At 41.6% G+C, this 20252-nt stretch overlaps 1 protein-coding gene across 2 annotated transcripts in view; it reads left to right on the top strand.

The window, feature by feature from the left end:
• CYFIP1 (cytoplasmic FMR1 interacting protein 1) overlaps window positions 1-20252 on the top strand; it is a 123888-nt gene that overhangs the window by 49998 nt on the left and 53638 nt on the right. Inside the window, exons 4-13 of one of the 2 annotated variants that reach the window (XM_044231286.1) lie at window positions 851-928; window positions 1186-1287; window positions 2177-2358; window positions 5469-5565; window positions 5665-5793; window positions 6890-6994; window positions 9203-9291; window positions 11882-11999; window positions 15622-15744; window positions 16786-16911. In XM_044231286.1, coding sequence (XP_044087221.1) covers window positions 851-928; window positions 1186-1287; window positions 2177-2358; window positions 5469-5565; window positions 5665-5793; window positions 6890-6994; window positions 9203-9291; window positions 11882-11999; window positions 15622-15744; window positions 16786-16911 — 1149 coding nt within the window. Of the gene's footprint in view, window positions 1-850; window positions 929-1185; window positions 1288-2176; window positions 2359-5468; window positions 5566-5664; window positions 5794-6889; window positions 6995-9199; window positions 9292-11881; window positions 12000-15621; window positions 15745-16785; window positions 16912-20252 lie in introns of both variants that reach the window. The other variant, XM_044231284.1, reaches the window with a different exon arrangement.

The following is a 20252-nucleotide window of genomic DNA, read 5'->3' as shown; positions in this document are numbered from 1 at the left end:
TATTTTTTTTATTTTTTAAGATTTTATTTATTTGACAGAGAGAGAGAAATCACAAGTAGGCAGAGAGGCAGGCAGAGAGAGAGGAGGAAGCAGGCTCCCTGCAGAGCAGAGAGCCCGATGTGGGGCTTGATCCCAGGACCCTGGGATCATGACCTGAGCCGAAGGCAGCGGCTTTAAGCCACTGAGCCATCCAGGCGCCCCAGTTGTAAACATTTGAAAGGATCTCAAGAACATGATGAAATATAGTTGACATGTTTAGAATATCTCTGCACCTTTTACCATTTTGCCAAAGAAAACAATGTGGAAGGAGTAGACACGAAAGCAGTTTTTTAAATAATGGCAGTCTTTGCATGGATACTCTCTCTGGATTTTAAGTGCTGCAGAAATACTTGTAGCTTTTCCTCCCCTGCACTAGGGATGACAGAGTTGCCTCAGTCTTATGAGCCCAGAGGCTCTCTGTAGCCTGGTGGTAAGGCCTTGAAGACCCTGTGCAAATCTACCCTATACTGTTCTCAACTTCAGGTCTGCAGTGCCAGCAGGTTGTTTAGGGGTGAGTGGAGTTGAGGAATAGTGTCTGTAGCAGGTACCCTGGGGCATGCTGGCTCCTCTCCAGCCAAGGGAAGCCACGGGAGCATTTTGGGCGGGTGTTATGGCTTCAGTGCTGCACTGCAGCATCATCAGCTTCTTACCAACTGTCTGGTGGTGTACAGTTCTTGGTACTTGTCTATCCCTCAAAGTGAGAGTCAGGATAGTTTATGCCTCTGGACTTAAGCAAAATGGCATCTTCTTTTTTACGATTGTTTTCCTGCTTACCTTTAATTTGCCCTGTGTAAATTTCATTCTCTTGCAGAATGAAATGCTGGAGGAGGGCCAAGAGTACGCGGTCATGCTGTACACCTGGAGAAGCTGCTCTCGGGCCATCCCACAGGTGTCCCCATCCCAGCCATGCCTCACTCCATCCCTGATGGCTGTGCAGCCCCCCTCTCCCACTACAGACAATGCTCCTACCCTTCTGGTTCCCCCCATCTCAGCCAGACCACACCCCCACTCCACCAGCCCTGTCCCCCACCCCACCCCACTCCACCGTACAGTGGGTTGGCACTGCTGGCTCTAACCTAACAGTGCCCTGCCCTCTCACTTCTAGCAAAGTTGAAGCCTCTTTATGTCATACTTGTTTATTCCTAGGTGAAATGTAACGAGCAGCCTAATAGAGTGGAAATTTATGAGAAAACCGTAGAGGTCCTGGAGCCTGAGGTCACAAAACTGATGAATTTTATGTACTTCCAGGTAAAACAGTGAAATAATCCTAGGAGTTTAATGCAGAGAAGTAGGAATCTGGCCCACTCTCACCCATCACCATGACTTACTAAACAAAGTGCATGTGAATTAAAGCAACCATAACAGCTTCTGAGACAAAAAGGAACAAAGCCTTTGTCAGTCTAAAGCTTTACTGACCCTTCTAGAATAAATACCTCTTTTGTGTTTCACTTCTCTTGTCTCTTTGCGAGTAAATTTGTATTTCCTCCATGAAGACTGTTTTCTGTTAGTTCTAAATGCGTTTGTCATTCTGTTAATTCATACTTTTTATTCATCTTGTTTTTCAGGTCTTTTCTTTCTCTCAGCTTCTCCTAACTGTCCACTTAGTGGTCCTTGCTCTGCCTTGGCTCCTTTGGCCCACTGGTTAGGCAGAGTAGCCACAGGAAGGAGATTTGATAGTTTTTTAAAGATTTATTTTGGACATGTATGAAGTTTTTATTATAGATTCTTCAGGAAAGGAAGAAAATAGAACTTACTAGAAGAATTTTTGTTTTATCTTCAGGGTTGTCAAGAGGAAAAATTTCCCTAACACCCCTTTTCACCTCTCAGTGCTAAAACGTCTATTTGTAGACCTTCTATTGGAGCATTTTTCTCAGTAACTTTGCTTGTATAATCAACCTGATTCTTTTGTTTTAGAATGTAGTTTGTAAAGTAGAAAATAAATGATGATTGTCACTGAGCAAAGGCATGTGGAAATTACTTTATAGAAACAAGTCTCTTTAACTGAGCTGTAAAATCCACTCATTTGGGGGGTATTTCATCAAAAAGGAATAGTGAGTCCAGATAACATGCTTGTAGCTGGGCATGGAGTTAGACCGTCACTGATAACAGCCTTTACGCCCTCCACTCCTCTGCTCAGAGAAATGCCATTGAGCGATTCTGTGGGGAGGTGAGGCGCCTGTGCCATGCGGAGAGAAGGAAGGACTTCGTGTCTGAAGCCTACTTGATCACACTGGGCAAGTTCATTAACATGTTTGCTGTGTTGGATGAACTGAAGAACATGAAGTGCAGCGTGAAGAACGACCACTCGGCATACAAGAGGTGAGCTTTGACTTCATTCCCCCAGGTCCTTGCAGAGAGTGCTCTGGCAGGCAGGGTGATTCCTGGTGAGATGCACGCTCTGCACACAGTAGGTGTGCATCTCATGTGCTGAAATAATGCAGCTGGTTGTTAGCAATTATTTGGCAGCCTCGGGATAGTTTGAATACACAAACCTAGGTATGTGAGGGGATGTGAGGTAGCTGGTAGTTTATGTGTGTGGCGATGCATCAAGGTATGTCCTCACAGGTGTGTGTACGTTGTAGTTTCATGACACTAGAGTGGGATCTGGTAATCCTTAAAGGTTTGTTGAGAACCTGTGGGTGCTCACCTTGTTTGGGAACACAGAAGTACAAGACCCTGTTAAAGAGGCTTAGGGCCACTGCAAGGCTTTTGGCTCAGTAGGCATCTTGATAAGGGCATAGGCAGGTTCTACAGCCTGAGGGCGCCACCTGTGTATGTCATTTCCTGGCTACATGTCCCTGGAAGGTACACACCATCACAGCAGTGGGCAGAGCTGGCCTGTGGACTGTCATGGAGTCATACTGAGCTTTCAGGTCCCTGAGACTAGCTCTTTTCCAGAGCTGGAAAGATCTTCCTGCCACCATCTGCCCCTCACAATTTTCTAGAAGCACACTACCACGCCACACCCACCTTTCCAATTCTCTTCTCCAAAAGGTCTCTCTAGCTCTGGAAAATCCCATCAACATGGGATATGGTGCCAAACTGAGATTTGAGGATGAGGTTTTGGTGGGAGTTGGGCTAGATCACCCAGGGTTTAAGCTTGATCCATAATGAAGTTAAGTGTATGTATCCATCACCTAGAGTTAGCTCTGGTGATCTTGATCTGTTAACCTCTCTTGAACAGGAAAGCCTGGAGTTGACGTTATCTGATTTGTTTGTGAGATTGTAAGTAAGCTTGACTGTGGGTGGAGCATGGGGGCTTCTGAGGGTAGAGGATAGAACCCTGCCCAGGAGAGCAGCTTCTTCTCCTGGCTACACAAGTCCCTTGCCACATGATTTTGAGCAGCTGTTTCAACCTTTCTGACTTAGGAAAGTAGAGGAGGTAGACAGCATCAGTGGTTTTCAATTTCAAAAAAGCTTTTTTTTTTTTTTTTTCCTTAGTAGCAGCAACTTTATTCTGAAAGCCCAGTCTATAAAATAGTATAAAGATGGGACTGCTCTCTGGAAAGGTATGTGTGTGGGGGCCAGCACCCCCTCCAAGAGTCACCCAGGCTCTCCTGAGCACAGAGGGGGCTTGGGGCACCCCTCCTGCCTTCCAGTGGCTTCTTCCTGTGACCTCTGTTTGGGACCCCCTATCATCCTATCCTCACTTCTCTCAGCCCTCACATATTTGCACTCGAACTTTTTTTTTGCACCTAGCAATAGCTAATCTAATGAGTATAAATGCCAGGGTAACCCATGGGGTTATGGTGAGGCTTGAGGAAAATAGAAAACAGTATTTTTGACCCCTTCATTAGTCTTAGCAACTACTCAAATCAGTAAAGTGAACATTTTAAAAAAGAATGTTAATGGTTTCACTTATTTATGGAGCATAACAAATAACATGGAGGACATAGGGAGATGGAGAGGAGAAGGGAGTTGAGGGAAATTGGAAGGGGAGGTGAACCATGAAAGACAATGGACTCTGAAAAACAATCTGAGGGTTTTGATGGGGCGGGGTGGGGGGGGGGCGGAGGTTGAGGGAGCCAGGTGGTGGGTATTAAGGAGGGCACGTATTGCATGGAGCACTGGGTGTGGTGCAAAAAACAATGAATTCTGTTACGCTAAAAAAAATAAAAATAAAAAATATATATATGTATAAAATAAATAACAAAGAATGTTATCATTATCAGAGTTCAAGTTAGGTTTAAGTCTATAATTTTTCAAAAACCTGCAGAAATAACAGTGGCTTGAACAAGGTTGCAGATCATGTCTCTCTCACCTGAAAGTCCTGAGGTAGATGGTCTGCAGCTAATGAGAGGATTCCTCAGTGTTCACACCAGGGCTCCTGCTGTCTTGCTGCTCTGTGGTCTTCGTGTGTTATCTCATGGTCCAGGATGGTGACTTGAGCTCCAGCTATCATTTCTGCATTCCAGTCTACAGGGAGGAAGGAGAATAGAAGGGGTTATACTATCTTTTATAAGTAAAATTCCAAGTGCCTTGCAGTGTTTTTCGTTATATCTCATGGCTCAACCATTGGTCATGTGGACATGATGCACATTGCTGTAGCATGGAAATTTCTAAAGAGGCACAGAGTAAATGACTGTTGGTGTAGGTTATCAGTCTTTACCATGAGAATTCTTCATTAAAACTCCCAAGTTTTTAGGTTGCAGACATGTTCTTATGTGGCCAGTTTCCACTAAACTTTTTGGGGGGCTCCCCAGATGAGCACAATGCTCATACCCACCTTTGCATTGCTTTGCAAGACCCAGGGAGAGACTCATGTGTACCCTGCAGTCTTATTGGACCTGAATGTATAGGTAATTATGTGTATGCTGTTCCCTCTCCCCTCACATCTGCCCTGTGAGTAGGACAGATGGACACTTGTTCTTATAGATGTGGTAAGTGAGGTTCAGGAGAGTTCAGGAGGTTAATCCAAGATTGAGCAGCATATTGGTGGAGGAAACTGGGATTCTATCTCTGAGGTTTGGCACCAAAACTATGTGTGGTCCCTGACTTTTGAGAGGCATGGTAGCCTGGAGGATTCTTGGCAGAGAACCTGGACTGTGCTGACCATCTTCATTACCACATTGTGGGAGACACTGTGGCGGAGGCAGTCTTTCTCAGAGTTGGGAACAGATAGCCATGGGGAAAGGCCAGTATACAGGGACCCTTCAGGAAGGCCTGTGGCCAACACTGCCAGATCTCTGAGGAGGTCCATCAACTATGGACATTGAAGTGGTGAGCTGTCTAGGCTAGCAAAAGAGTGACCTGGATTCCAGGATAGACAAGCTCGAGGAGGCTGAAATTATAACTAGCTACTAAGACCCACATTTTTACAGGTAACTATCTCCAGATAAAGTAATCTGTATTTTCCCTGCCTTTTTTTTTTTTTTTTTTTTTAAGTCATTAAGCACACTGGTTATTTAACTCTTTTTTTGCTTTCAAAGGGCTGCTCAGTTTTTACGGAAAATGGCAGACCCACAGTCCATCCAGGAATCACAAAATCTGTCCATGTTCCTGGCCAACCACAACAAAATCACACAAGTAAGGCTCGCACTCTTGCTGCTCTGTCTGATGGGACGCATTGCTGGGGTCTAGGGTCCCGGGAACAGTTCCTGCCATGGATCTCACACTGTGTTTCAGTCGTTGCAGCAACAGCTTGAAGTGATTTCTGGCTATGAAGAGCTTCTCGCCGATATTGTGAATCTGTGTGTGGATTACTACGAGAATAGGATGTACCTGACACCCAGCGAGAAACACATGCTTCTCAAAGTACGTGTGTGGGCATGACTGCTTACATAACTGTAGAGAGAGGAGGCTGTGCTTTGATTATGATCCTTTTGCCAACCTTTTTTTATTCTCATGCTTGCCGTGTGTGTGTGTGTATGTGTGTGTGTGTGTACACAGTATCTTCTCTGGTGCCCACAGCATACACTACAGGCTCTCAACACATTCCTATGACCGTGTCTCAGGCTTGACCCCCAGTGCCAGTTGGGATCATATGCCACCCTCTGGAAAATGTGCCCATGGGTAAGGAGGTCTGGGGTCAAGGGCTTTTCTCAGCATTAGCTTCTTATAGCAGAGGTTCTGCTTGTTAAGGATATGATTCTTAGGAATTAAGAATACTATGTCTCCATGATTATAGTAGACTCTTTTTGGTCAAGAACATGGCTATTCACCATATTGGTGAATTTCTTTTCTTTTCTTTCTTTTTCTTTTCTCTTCTTTTCAAGATTTTACCTATTTATTTGAGTGAGATAGAGGGAGAGAGAGAGAGATCACATGCAGGGGAGAAGGATAGAGGGAGAAGCAGACTCCCCACTGAGCAGGGAGTTAGATGTGGGACTCAATCCCAGGACCCTGGGATCATGACCCGAGTTGAAGGCAGGTGCTTTAACTGACTGAGCCACCCTGGTGTTCTGGGGAGGTTTTCAGTGACCTTTCTTACTGGAAAGAGGAGAAGCCAGTTCTGCCATTGCATTTGTTCTGCTTTCCACCTTTGGGGAGAATAGCCCTGAAGGACCTTGTGCTAGGTGTCCTGTCAGCCCCAAACCTTCCTGCAGGAGAGCACCGTGCTGGAGGGCTCTGTCTAGTGGAGCAGACAGCATGAATGTTTATGAAATCCACATTTAGTATTGCATTTGCTTGATGAGAGGTGGAGGTGGTGTTTGTGCCCGGGGAGGACTTTAAAATAGCCGCAAGAAATGACACGCAGAAAAGAATAGCTTCATATGAAGGGGTAGCTATTTATTTATAAGGAACTTGTGAGAAAGTGCTTTTTGAAAGAAGAGTAAACTCTCCATTTATGATCTTAGGGGTAGTTAAACTTGCAGGACTGAGTATTTTTGTGCCGTTTTGTGATTTTCAGGTCATGGGGTTCGGTCTATACTTGATGGATGGGAGTGTCAGCAACATCTATAAACTTGATGCCAAGAAAAGAATAAACTTATCCAAAATCGATAAGTACTTCAAGGTGAGTTACCATTTTTTTAGATAAGCCTTTTTATCAAGTGTAAATAATTTGAATTTTGGGAGGTAAATTCTGTGACTCGCATCTGGAAATGTGGGCATAGGCAGCGGGAATGGGGGATGTCACTGGCTTCTGCTGCAAAGGTGGCTACCCTCCCTCCTGTTCTGCATCAGATTTGCCTGGGTTTGAGCCTTGTGTAAAAGGAATCATGGCTATGTGTATTCTTTTGCATCCGGCTGCTTTCACTCATTCGTTAAATTCATCCTTGTGAGATCCCACAGCTATAGATAGTCCTTAGGTTTTCTTCGTGGTGTCCACTTTATGATAAAACCTCAACTTATTTATCCATTCTGTTCTGATGAACATGAGGTCATTTCTGAGTTTGGCTGGCACAAACAATGCAGCTTTGATTTAGTGCACGTCTGTGCATGTTTCTGTTGAACATATGTATATCCAGGGCTAGGATTAGGGGCCACAGGCATATATATTTTCAGTGTTAGATACAGCCTAATGGCTGCTCATTTGCATTCTCACCACTCTACATCCTCACCAACACTTGGCACTGTCACTCTTTTGGGAAAGAACATCCTGAAATGTGGTACATCATTGTGATATTTTTGGCTGGTATTTCCTCATGTTTTAGTTGATATTTCCCTGGTGACTTTAAACTCTATTAGTGTTTTGTGTGTTGTCTTGTGAAGTGTCATTTTAAGTTTCTTTATGTATGTGGGTACGTGTTATTTGTTGGGTTCATGTGTTCTAAAATACATGCATTCTGCCCTATGTGACTCTCCTTTTCACTTTCTTAAGAGTGTCTTAAGTGAACAAAAGTTCTTAATTTTATTGTAGTCTAGTATATCAATCTTTAATATCTACTTTTTTTAAAAGATTGATTTATTTTAGTAAGGAGCACATGAGAGCAGGAGGAGGGACAGAGAGAGAGGGAGACAAGCAGACTCCCTGCTGAGTGGGGAGCCCAAGGTGGGGCTTGATCCCAGGACCCTAAGATCATGACATGAGCCGAAACCAAGAGTCAGATGCTTGACTGACTGAGCCACCCAGACATCCCTTTAATATCCACTATTAGAAATCTTTGTATAGGGCAGGCTTATGAGAATTTCCTTCTTATTACCTTCTAGAAACAGCACCATTTCCTTTTCTATCTAGATCTATATTCCTTCTCCACCTGGCCTCTATGTATGATGTGAGGAATAGGGGTTGACATTTTTAGATCTTTTTCTTTTCCCCCTTATGGGCATCCAGGTGACTTAATGTATACATGTTCTCTGGTAACAGAACAGATCTGCTTCTCATTATCAGAAAGCCTTCAAGTTACATTCTTCAAGATTGTCTTGGGTGTCATCCCTTTACTGTTCAAATAAATTGGCTTGCTGATTTCCATATACACACTACCCATAAAACCATTTTTCTTCTTAGAATATTGTTTGGGCTTCCATAGATCAATTCCATAGCTCAATTTAGGGAGTAGAATACCAAGTCTTCTAATCCATGAACCTGATATATTTCTCCATTCACTTAAAACTTCAAAACTTTCTCTAGAATTTTTGGTAGTATTTTTGTTTAGAGATCTTGGCCATATTTTGTTAGATTTATTCATACACATTTATAGGATTTTTTTTAATTCAATTATAAATTGTTTCTCTCTCTCCTTTTTTTTTTTAAAAGATTATTTATTTATTTATTTATTTGAGAGCGAGAGAGAGAGAGAGAGAGAGAGAGAGAAGGACCAGGGGAAAGGGACAGAGGGAGAAGCAGACTCCCCACTGAGCAGTGAGCCTGACCTGGGGCTTGATCCCAGGACTCTGGGATCATGATTTGAACCAAAGGCAGCCACTTAACTGACTGAGCCACCCAGGTGCCCCAAATTGTTTCTTTTTAGATTTTTGTTTTCTATTTGGTACTAGTATATAGAAATGCACTTGATTTTTTTTTTTTTAATGACCATGGGTTTAGCAGCAAGTTAAGTTAATTTTAATATTTGAATTGGTTTTATGAATATTGGTTCTACAGTTGTATATGGTCCTTCTTAAAGTGAATATGTAAGTTCCTTACAATTTTTTTCTAGTAAATGATTTACAGAGATCGTATTCAGCACATAGTAATTACCAGCATTACTCATTCTTGTGATTGTATTTGGTGACTAAACATACCTAGTGACCTTCGTTTTTTTTTGTTCTTTAAATATAGCAGCTCCAGGTGGTTCCACTGTTCGGGGACATGCAAATAGAACTAGCAAGATACATCAAGACCAGCGCCCACTATGAGGAAAATAAATCTCGGTAGGAGGAGAGTGAGCTGTCCAGTTGGAACATTCTGCAATGTTCTCATTGTGGTTTTATAACACTTATCTAGAGAGAACACCTTTGATGTTTTTAACCATCTGGAACCAAATGCCCCATATGATAGCCCTTGTCACTGGTGACTACTTACATTTAAATTCATTAAAATTTTTTTCTTAATTTTCTTGGTTAAAACATCCACATTTCAAATGTTCGGTAGTGTCTACTATGTTGGACAGCACAGATAGAGAGCTTTTTCCATCATCTTAGAGAGTTCTGTTGGGTAGAATGACTTGAGAATATACAAGCTCAAAAGTAGTGTGCTGGTAAATGCCTAACAACTATCCCTGCTGGGGGCATGAGGACATTTGCATTTATATCACAGAGATTATAAAACTATTACCTAAGGGCCAAATCCAGCCCAGGGCTGTTTTTGTAAGATCTCAGTTGCTTTGAATGGTGTTTATATTTTTAAGGGGTTTTTTAAAAATAAATAAATAAATAAAATGAAGACAATGGCTGTGTGACTGAGACATATAGCCTGGAAATTCTGAAGTATTTATTTACCTTCTGGTCCTGTAGAGAGAGAGCTAGCCCGTCATTGTCATAAAGGATCCTTGGCTCACAATTGCAGATGATAAACAACGTACTATATTTTTCTGGAGATTCTACATAGCCAGCTGAGTCTTCCAGGGTGCTTTTGTTGACCCTTGCCAAACACGTGTACCTGTAGCCAACCAAGAGTTGCAGTTCATCCATGATTTTGGAAAAATGCAGTTACATCTCAGTCTGCCTACTCAGATGTCAGTCACATTTTTTTTTTTTTTTAAATAAACTGAATTGTAAACACTTTAAGCCTTTGCAGGCCACATTTGGTATCTGTCATATAGTCTTCTTTGCTGTTGTTGTGGTTTTCTTTTTTTAAACAATGAAAATATAAGTACCATTTTACATGACTATAGGGCCATACGAATACAGGTTGTATTTGGCCTGTGCTGTAGTTTGCTGAGCTCTGTCCTAGCTTATTTCTTAATAAATCTGCCTTTAATCCAGTTAGGTGGTTTCTCATTCTCCTCTAAGTTACATTCATTAAACTGAAACCTCTTTCTGCTTCAGCACCAATTTAAGCTCTGCTTTCCGGGGTGTAAATACCCCTGCTGTGACTGACTGCAAGCTAACAATGTGACAACTCTAGTAACATGTCCTTACACAGTGCTTCTAGCCTAACACAGATGAGCTCTAGATGATAGGTAATGGCAAAACCAGTAAGAGAATCAGGAAACCATGAGTTTTGCATTCTTATTTGGACGTTTTTGATATGAGTCAATAGCATTTAATTGGTGGTAATGGGTATGTTTAACAGCCACCTTGGACGCGCCTGAGCATGTAGCAGTCAGCTTTGAGAGCCCAGCCCAGCAGCCCTGCACCAGCATCTGGGTCCAGAAGGGGTGGTCAGAGGGTGCCGTGTCAGCAGTCAAGTTCTGGGCTACAGGGTCTTGCTGGAGGTAGACATGCTTTTGGGGGCCTGCATGGGTGGCAGGTATATGGAGGGCGGAATCCAGTATAGAGCCTGGGCCTCAGATGCTCATCGTAGACTCGGAGCCACATTGGATGATGCCGACATAATCATTGCATCATCCTACAGTTGAATCAGAAAGTAAGAAAGGGATGCGGCTTGAGACAATGTACCCATTATTTTGACAAGGGATAACCTGCATCCCTTCTCTTCAAGCAAAGAGGACCAGCTCATTAAAAACATGGCGAGAGTGTTGATGTTGAGTGTGAGGGAGCAGTGGTCAGAGCCCCAAAGCCCATGCTTTCTGCCTGAGACCTCCAGCGGCTTTAATTGTTAATAAGCTTTTTTTTTTTTTTTTTTAAGATTTTATTTATTTGACACAGAGAGAGAGATCACCAGCAGGCAGAGAGGCAGGCAGAGAGAGGGGGGAAGCAGGTTCCCCACTGAGCAGAGAGCACGACGCAGGCCTCGATCCCAGGATGCTGAGACCATGACCTGAGCCGAAGGCAGAGGCTTTAACCCACTGAGCCACCCAGGCGCCCTGTTAATAAGTTTCTTTTCTACTAAATTGACTATCTGTTTGCTGCTGAAGTGGTATGTTGTGCATATAAGTAGTTATGGCAACACTGTCTAACTTCCAAGTAATGTCAGTTTTCAGTTCCCTGTAAGGGTAACTTTTCTGAGTCTTTGGCAGACTTGTTTTCTCCTATAGCTTATGTTTTCATATGTGATTAATAAAGATAGGAGTTAAGGGGCCCTTCCTTGCAAGGGTGATGTAGCAACAACTCCTAGCTTTTTTGAAAGTAGTTGGCTGATTAAGGAGAAATTATAATTCCTTTTCCAAAACACAGATGTGAGAAGGTAGGACAGTGGCTCTGACATAGGGGAATGGGGCTGGTCCAGCTGTTTCTTTGCTGAGAATTCATGTTCTCTCCAAGCCTCTGTGTCCTGGCCAGCATGCAGTGGCCATCCTGTGTGCCTGCTATGCCTGTGTCCCCAGGCACCCTGCATTGTGGAGCATGAATCTTCTGCAGGCACCTCTTCAGGTAACACACATTTCCCCTTCACTGACAGGTGGACGTGCACATCATCCAGCAGCAGCCCACAGTACAACATCTGTGAGCAGATGATCCAGATCCGGGAGGACCATATGCGCTTCATCTCAGAGTTGGCACGCTACAGCAATAGTGAGGTAAGTGGGCCTTCAGTGCCCATCTGTGCCAGTACCTAAGGCCAGAGATGTGCGAGAACCTTTGGCTGGATGGGTGGGTATATCCTAGGTTCCCAGGGGAGGAGGGCCTGGAGTTGGGGCTAGGAGGAAGCACTATCTCTTAGCTATGGGTCATTTTAACTCCTTCCAGCTTGGCAGCTGGGTTTTCTGTGCCCTTGCTTGGGCTGGTCACATTCTCTCTACCTGCCAAACACAGCTCCAGGCCAGCCCTGCCAGCGTGTGGGGTGGACAGGAAGGGGTAGTTCTGAGTGCAGAGGAGCAATGGGAATGTCATTTCTCACATGTGAGCGGGCAGGGCAGTGAGGTCAGGGATGTGGCAATGGTCCACAGTATGTGTGCTACACAGAGTCTTAGAGGGACCTGGAGACCTTGAGACCACATACACACCTCTCTGGTCTTTGAGAATCTGATACCTCAAGATTCTCAGTAATATCATTAACATTTGGAGGGAAAAGTTCTGTGTATTGGCCCCATCCATTTCAGGATGATGAGCTCCCCATCCCCCAGCCAGCAAACACTAGCCATCATGTAACCAGAATGACTGGAAGACAGTCCAAATGGTTCAGAGCACTCGCTAGCTCCAAGCATACCTCTGGTACCCCCAGGAGGAGGTGCTGTCTCACGGTATCCCCAGCTGACAGCTCAGCCCACAGGGTGGAGACAGAGGCAGGTGCTGTGCTGATGTAATTGAAAACCAAATTTGTGGGAAGCTCTCAGACGACATGTAGAGTTGATTGCTACCCTTAAAATAGGTGTGTCTGACAGCACATATGGCTCCTGTCTATTTTCCCTCTGATGTCTGCTATAGTACCTTTATCATTAAGATAATGATACCTTTATCATTAAGATAATAGTTTTAATAAGAAAAAAGATCTTTGAATGCTCTGCTCAGTTTACTTTTAAACAGGTTTATGGGGATTTAATCCACATACCATACAGTTTGCCCATTTAAAATGTATAATTCAAAGGTTTTTGTTTATTCCCTGAATTGTTTACCACTACAGTCCATTATTGGAACATTTTCATTACACCCAAAAGCAACTCTGTACTCATGTGCTTCTGATCTCTATATAGATCAGAGGTTCTAACCACCCTCTTTGGGTTTTCCATGTGTCTTATGGAGATCACGGCTTTTTTTTTTTTTTTTCCAAAAGCTACATTTTACTAGGACTCTTTTTAAACATGACTGGAAGGCAGCTATGCTCACCACTATACCACCAATGCTAAACATGACTGTAATAGCATTATCATACCTAAAAATAAAAATTCAAATATTCCTTAATATCAGAGTCATTGTTCAGTTTCCTCTGTTGAGTCACGGATGGTTTTATTTTTCCAACTTGATTTGTCTCAGGATCCACATGAGTATTATACACTGTAGTTGATTGGTGACACATCTTTGAAGATGTGTCCCTTCTCCATCCCTCTTGCTCCCTGTGGGGTTCTTTGGCGTGACTTCTGTCCTCTGTGCTTCTTCTGCATGGGTGATGAGATCTGGAGGCCTGCTCAGACTCTGCTTCCTTCCTCTCAGTGAAGCTGGGCCTTCGTTGGCGGTGCTGCAAACTACTAGAGTGTCTGGCTGTCTCTCTTTGGAGTTTGGATAGCCATCGTCCAGTGCCAAGTATATGATTCATTAGGGATGCAACATGATGGCCTTCTAGTCCTTTCATTCCTCAACTCCTCCTCTAACAGCTGAGCCTTTCTCTGCAGTATGATTCCTTCAGGAGAGAGAGTCAGAGCTGGATTCTATTGCTGTGTGTATCAGTTTTTCAAATAATTGATTCTCGAGCATTATCTAAGGTAAACTTTTTGGAGTACTGTTTTAAAATTCATCTACTTTGTTTCTTTCTCCCTTCCCCCCACTCTCTCCACCTGCTTTCATGCTGAGAATCCTGGTTCCTAATGACTACAGCATATTTTGACTTGATATCTTAGTATACACTTAGAAGTCTTAAAATAGAGGGGCACCTGGGTGGCTCAGTGGGTTAAGCCCCTGCCTTCAGCTCAGGTCATGATCTCAGGGTCCTGGGATCGAGCCCCACATCAGGCTCTCTGCTTGGCAAGGAGCCTGCCTCCCCCTCTTTCTCTTCCTGCCTCTCTGCCTACTTGAGATCTCTCTCTATCTAAAAGGAAAAAAAAAAAACCTTTAAAAAAAAAAGAAGTCTTAAAATAGGTAATACCAACGCTAATAACAATATAATTACTAGAAACTATAATTATATATTGTAATATATAACATTACAATTATGATGACAATATAATTACTAAAAGTTGCTTTTAAATTTATTTTGTAAGTTAATTTTGCTTTTAGATTTGCTCCCTCTAGGGATGGAGAACAAATCATTGGTTCCTTTCTCTCTTTCTTTCTTTTCTTCCTTCCTTCCTTCCTACTTTTAAATCATTGTTTTTCAAAGTCCCTTGAAGTGGTTTGTTTTGTGTTGATCTCAGCCTGCTGATAGTGATGCCTGAAGGACTTATCTATCTTTGGCAGCCCCCATAGATATTTCCCTAAGCAGAGCCAATATTGTGGCTGGACAGGTCCCTGTGGTTCTTATTGTGCTTGCAAGATGTACCTCAGCAGCAACCATCAGGGCATTTTGAAAAAAAGAAGGATCATTACTTAAAAATTCTGGAAGGCACGTGGCATGCCTAGAGCCACAAAGTGAAGTGGTGCTAGAGAAGGCATGTTGATCTGGGACTCCGCCCTTACTGGGGCTCAGGGTGGGGTACGTAGGATTTCATGGGCTTATTCTTCATTGGCACATTTCAAACATAAGAGCAGGAATTAGGGCACTAAAGTGGGGTCATTCAAGTGATCAGTTTTCTAGGTCAACCAGAGCTTTCTAAGAGGGGAGCTTCATAGATAGGGCTGCCTGGCTCTTTATTTGTTTGTATAGCTGGCACTCTGTTTATTCTAGATGGATGTCCTTGAATTGGATGCCTCAGCAATAAAAAGCTTAATGCCAGGCACTTACTGTATTCACAAAAGCTGGTTGTTAGGTACCTGTACTACATTGTTCTTCAGCACAGTCATGAACCCAATTTAGTACACACTTTCATTTTGCTTCTGAGTTTTAGGGATTGCTTGTGTCCCATAATTTAATTTTATATCATAATTATATTAAATATTTATGTGGTTCCAAACTCAGATGTACAATAGGAGGTATATTCAAAGAAATCTGCTTTCCTCTCTACCCTACACCTTCCTACCCTTTAGGTAACAATTCTTAAATATAAGTTTTGCATTTTTTGATATAAGCAAATGCACATGATGTGGCATGTTTTCCTTTATTAGCTAAGTAGAAGAATAACTATGCACATGGTTCTCTTAACACCATGTCCTAGAGATCCCTCCAGCACAGTCTGCAGAGACATTCTCAGAGAACTACAGAATGTCCATTGCCAAGGCTCTGCTGTTACCAGCCTTTTGCTATGGTAAAGGCTCCTATGCCCCTGTCATTTCATAATTTTGCAGATGCGCCTTTCCGGCAGATTCCTAGTGGATTTGCTAGGTCATGGGGTAAATGCCTACCTGGTTTTTCTAGATATAAGGTGACTTCTCGATGCTCCTCTGGTGCTCTAGGTTGTCACAGGGTCGGGCCGCCAGGAGACTCAGAAGACAGACACTGAGTACCGGAAGCTGTTTGACCTGGCACTTCAGGGCCTGCAGCTACTGTCGCAGTGGAGTGCTCATGTGATGGAAGTGGTAGGCACTCTGTACTTTTTTTTCTTTGGAAATGTGGAGATCTGGAAGAAACCTACCCTGGTTGATTAGAAGTGCTTTTCCCAAAATCATCCAAGAAATTGACTGGTATTTTTTCTGCATTAACTTCAGTTTGGATCAAGAACAAATTGACTTTTTTTAATCTTTGATCCCAGGAACAAAAAATTCTGTATCACTATAAATGTTTCTTAGGTGGCTCAAAGTATATTTCATTTATGTGTGTTACAAATAAAGGGCCTCATCTTTTAAACCATATAGATAGAATTTGTACCATTATGATGATTTTTAATTCTCAGTTTTAAAAAATATTTTCTCTATAGAGTTCCAGCCATTGGTTTCTTTTGTTTAGCTTTAGTAAAGTAGTTTCTTGGAGATTTGGATACCTCTAAGTCATAGAAGATTTTTCCTTTTGTTGTTTATTTTGACCAGATAAAAATTACTAAGCTGGATGAGTATGTGATCATAGGAAAGGATGATTTTTTTTAATGATTTTTTTTTTTTATTCTTTAGATATGCAACACAAAATATCCAGGACATTTTATCCTACGTATTTCTTTTTTTTTTTTTTTTTAAGATTTTATTTTATTTATTTATTTGTCAGAGAGAGAGGGAGAGAGAGCGAGCACAGGCAGACAGAGAGGCAGGCAGAGGCAGAGGGAGAAGCAGGCTCCCTGCCGAGCAAGGAGCCCGATGTGGGACTCAATCCCAGGACGCTGGGATCATGACCTGAGCCGAAGGCAGCTGCTTAACCAACTGAGCCACCCAGGCGTCCCTATCCTACGTATTTCTTAAGGCTGAAGTCATGGTGCCAGACTGTCTTGTGGTTTTATGGAGATGGACTTACTGTGTGAATGTGTGTGTGTGTCGTGTATGTGTGAGCATGCATGTATGTGTGTGATATTCAGATGCAGCTAATATTAGAAGGCTGAGCTTTGGTCACTTTGGTGATAGTCATGTCAGTATGACCAGAATGTAAGCATTTTGCATTCAGTGTGCCTGTCTCCCCCTTTTTGATCATAACAGTATTCATGGAAACTTGTGCACCCAACGGACAAGTACTCCAACAAGGACTGTCCCGACAATGCTGAGGAGTATGAGCGTGCCACCCGCTACAACTACACCAGTGAGGAAAAGTTTGCCCTGGTAGAGGTATGGTTTGCTTTCTTTTCCTCCTTTTGCTCTCACCTCAGACTCTCTTCCCATTCAAAGCAAAGGCAAAAACTTCAGTGCACAGTTTCATGTTGTCGTTTCTGTGTAAGGCAGCCCTCTGCATCTTTCTTAGTTGCCAGCAGAACAATGAAATAGAATGTAGGTTCCTGGTCTCTGCACTGATGACTCCTCTGGGTAGATCAGGGGTGCACTCACAAGTGTCCGGGAGTGGGGCATATCTTCTTGATTGGGAGAGAAGAGGAACAAGATGTAACCCTGGTACCCTGAGAGAAAGGAGCCCCCATATTTCCAGCTGTTACCACCAAGCTCTTTGCTCTCACATATGTTGGCTCTGGCTCCCTCAGCTCTGTACTGTCTTCATGAGCCTTTTTTATGAATAGATAATTTCCATGCCATTGAGTTTCTTTTCTTTTATAGTTGGACTTTTTTTGTCTTGTTTAAGAAAACTTTGCATACCCTAAAGTTATAAGATGTTCTTCTCTATCACCTTCTGAATGTTTCCTTTTTCTGGATTTCACATTTAGATCTGAAGTGCACCTGAAGTTAGTTTTTCTTTTTCTTTTTTCTTTTTTTTTAAGTTTATTTATTTAAATAATCTCTACACCCAATGTGGGGCTTGAATTCACAACCTCAAGATCGAGAGTCATGCCCTCTTCTAACCAAGCCATCCAAGTGTCCCCCGAAGTTAGTTTTTAAAACACTCTGCCTCCACCGCTCTCTCTCACCTTTGTTGTCAATTAAGTAACCATTCATGTATGGATGTGTTTTTCTCACTGTTCTAATCTGTGGGTCAGTTGGTCAATCCTTGTTCTCATGCCCCTTTGTCTTAATTACTATAGCTGATTCTGTGTCTGGTAAAGTAAGCTTTTCTGTCTTTAAGAGTTCCTTGGTTATTCTTGCTGTTTGTATTTTCATATACATTTTAGAATGATTTTTTCATATCTCAAGTGAAATCTGTTGAAATTTTTAATGGGAATATGAATAAATATATAGGTCATGTTAGGGAGAATTGATAAATATAGAATATTAAGCCTTTTATGAACATGGTATATCCCTCCGTTTATTTAGATTCTCTTTAATTTCTCTTTTGTAATCTGTAAAACTCGTAAACATCTTTTGTTAGCTTTATTTCTAGGCATTTGGGTATTAGACGATAATGTTTTAAGTTTTTTCTAAATGTTTGTCATTGGTATTTAGAATGAAAATTATTTTTTGTATTTTTTTCTTTTTTTTGTTTTTTTGTTTTTTTTTTCAGTTATCTACCAACCTGTCTAAAGTATTTGTTAATTGTAACAAATTATCCATTGGATTTTCTACCAATATAATCATCACCTAAAAATGATGGCAGTTTTATTTGTCCCAACTTTCCATTTTTATGTTTTTAATCACAAGGGGTCAGACCCCTATTTGTTAAATAGGAGGCACCAGCCATCCTTGTCTTGTTCTTCATCTCAAAGGGAAGGCTTTCAACCTTTCACCTAATGTGTTTGCTATAGGGTTGTTGTTGTTGTTTTTTTTTAATTTGAGAGAGAGAGCACAAGCAGGGGGAGGGTCAGAGGAGGAAGAGGGAAAAGCAGACAACCCTCTAAGCAGGGAGAGCCTGATGAAGGGCTTGATCCCTGAACACCAGGATCATGATTTGAGCCCAAGGCAGATGTGTCACCGACTGAACCACCCAGGCGCACCTTGCCGTAGGTTTCTTATAGCCAACTCTCATGAGATAAAGAAACTTGCCTTCCATTCCTTGTGTGCTAAGAGATTTTGAGCTGATATTAATTCTATTAAACACTTTGTAAAGTACTTCTGTGACTTTTCTCTTTTATTCCGTTAATGTGGTGAATTTACATTGATTGTGGGTTTTCTTTTTCTCCCCATTTTTTTTTTTTTTAAATCAGGTTTGTTGTTAAGGTCGCCTTGCATTCCTGGTCTAAACTCAACTCAATCATGGCAGATTATCCTCTTTATATATTGTTGGATATAGTTTGCTAGTATTTTGCTTAGGATTTTTATATCAAACTTGATGACTGAGAGTGTCTTTTACTGTCACTTTTTTAAATAAACCTTCTATTTTAAAACATTTTTAGATTTACAGAAAAATTGCAAGGATGGCACAGTGAGTTCCTATATATCCCATAGCCGTTTTTCTTTATTGTTAACAATTCACATTAGTGTCGTTATAATTAATAAACCAGTATTGTACATTATTATTAACCAAAGTCCATACTTTATTTGTATTTCCTCAGTCTTTCCATAATGTCTTAGTTCTGATCTAAGATCCCACATTACATTAAGGCATCATATCTCCTTAGGCTCATCTGGGTTGTGAGTTTTTCAGACTTCCTTTGTTTTGGATGACCTTGACAGTTTTCAGGAGCACTGGTCAGGTATTTTGTCAAATGTTTCTCAGTTGGTATTTTTGTGACTTTTTCTCATAATTAGATTGGAGTTACAGGTTTGAGAAAGTGGGACCATGGAGGTGTGAAGCATTATTTACATCACATCACATCAAGAGTACATACTGTTAACAAACTCATCACAGTTGGTATCGACCTTGCTTATCTGGCCAAGGATGTATTGTCAGGTTTCTCTATTAGGAAGTTCCCTTACATCTTCCTCTCTCCTTTCCCCTTTTCATAGTGTACTTCAGAGAAGGAAATTACTGCACACAGCCCACACCTGTGTAGAGTAACATTACTTTTTTTTTTTACTTCTATTTGCTATTTATTTATTCATTTATTTATTTTTGTTTAAGTATAATTAACATACACTGTCATTAGTTATAACTTTCCATTCTAGTTTTCTGGTTGCTGGCTTCATAAAATAATTCATAGGGTGCTCCCTTTTTGTATTGTCTGAAGGGGTTTGTATAAGGTTCATGTTACTTCTTCTTTCAGTGTTTGCTAGTATTTACTAGTAAAGTTTTCCCTTTATGAGATGGTTTTTGAAACATTCAGTTTCTTTACCATGTACATTTTCTCTTTCTATTTGTATCAGCTTTGTTAAGTTGTATTTTCAGGCATGGTAAGTTACATTTTCAGGGAATTTTCTGAGAATCTTAAAATTTTCTAACATTTGTCATAAAGTTTTTCAAAATACTCATCTTATTTTAGTAACAGGTTTTTTTTTTTCTACACAATATGCAATTAACCTGCTGAAGTATAAAAATTCAGTGCCTTTTTAAAATATATATTCACAGAGTTGTACAGTCACAATCAAATTTAGGACATTTTTGTTATGTCACAAAGAAACTTCACACCCTTCACCCCCAGTTCTCCTCTCCCTTCAGCCCTAGGCAGCTGCCAGTCTGCTTTGCGACTGTA

This window comes from Neovison vison, chromosome 13 (assembly GCF_020171115.1).
Source record: "Neovison vison isolate M4711 chromosome 13, ASM_NN_V1, whole genome shotgun sequence".
Lineage (NCBI taxonomy): Eukaryota > Metazoa > Chordata > Mammalia > Carnivora > Mustelidae > Neogale > Neogale vison.
The sequence above is the reverse complement of the archived record's forward strand: the minus strand, read 5'-3'. Positions and strand labels throughout refer to the sequence as shown.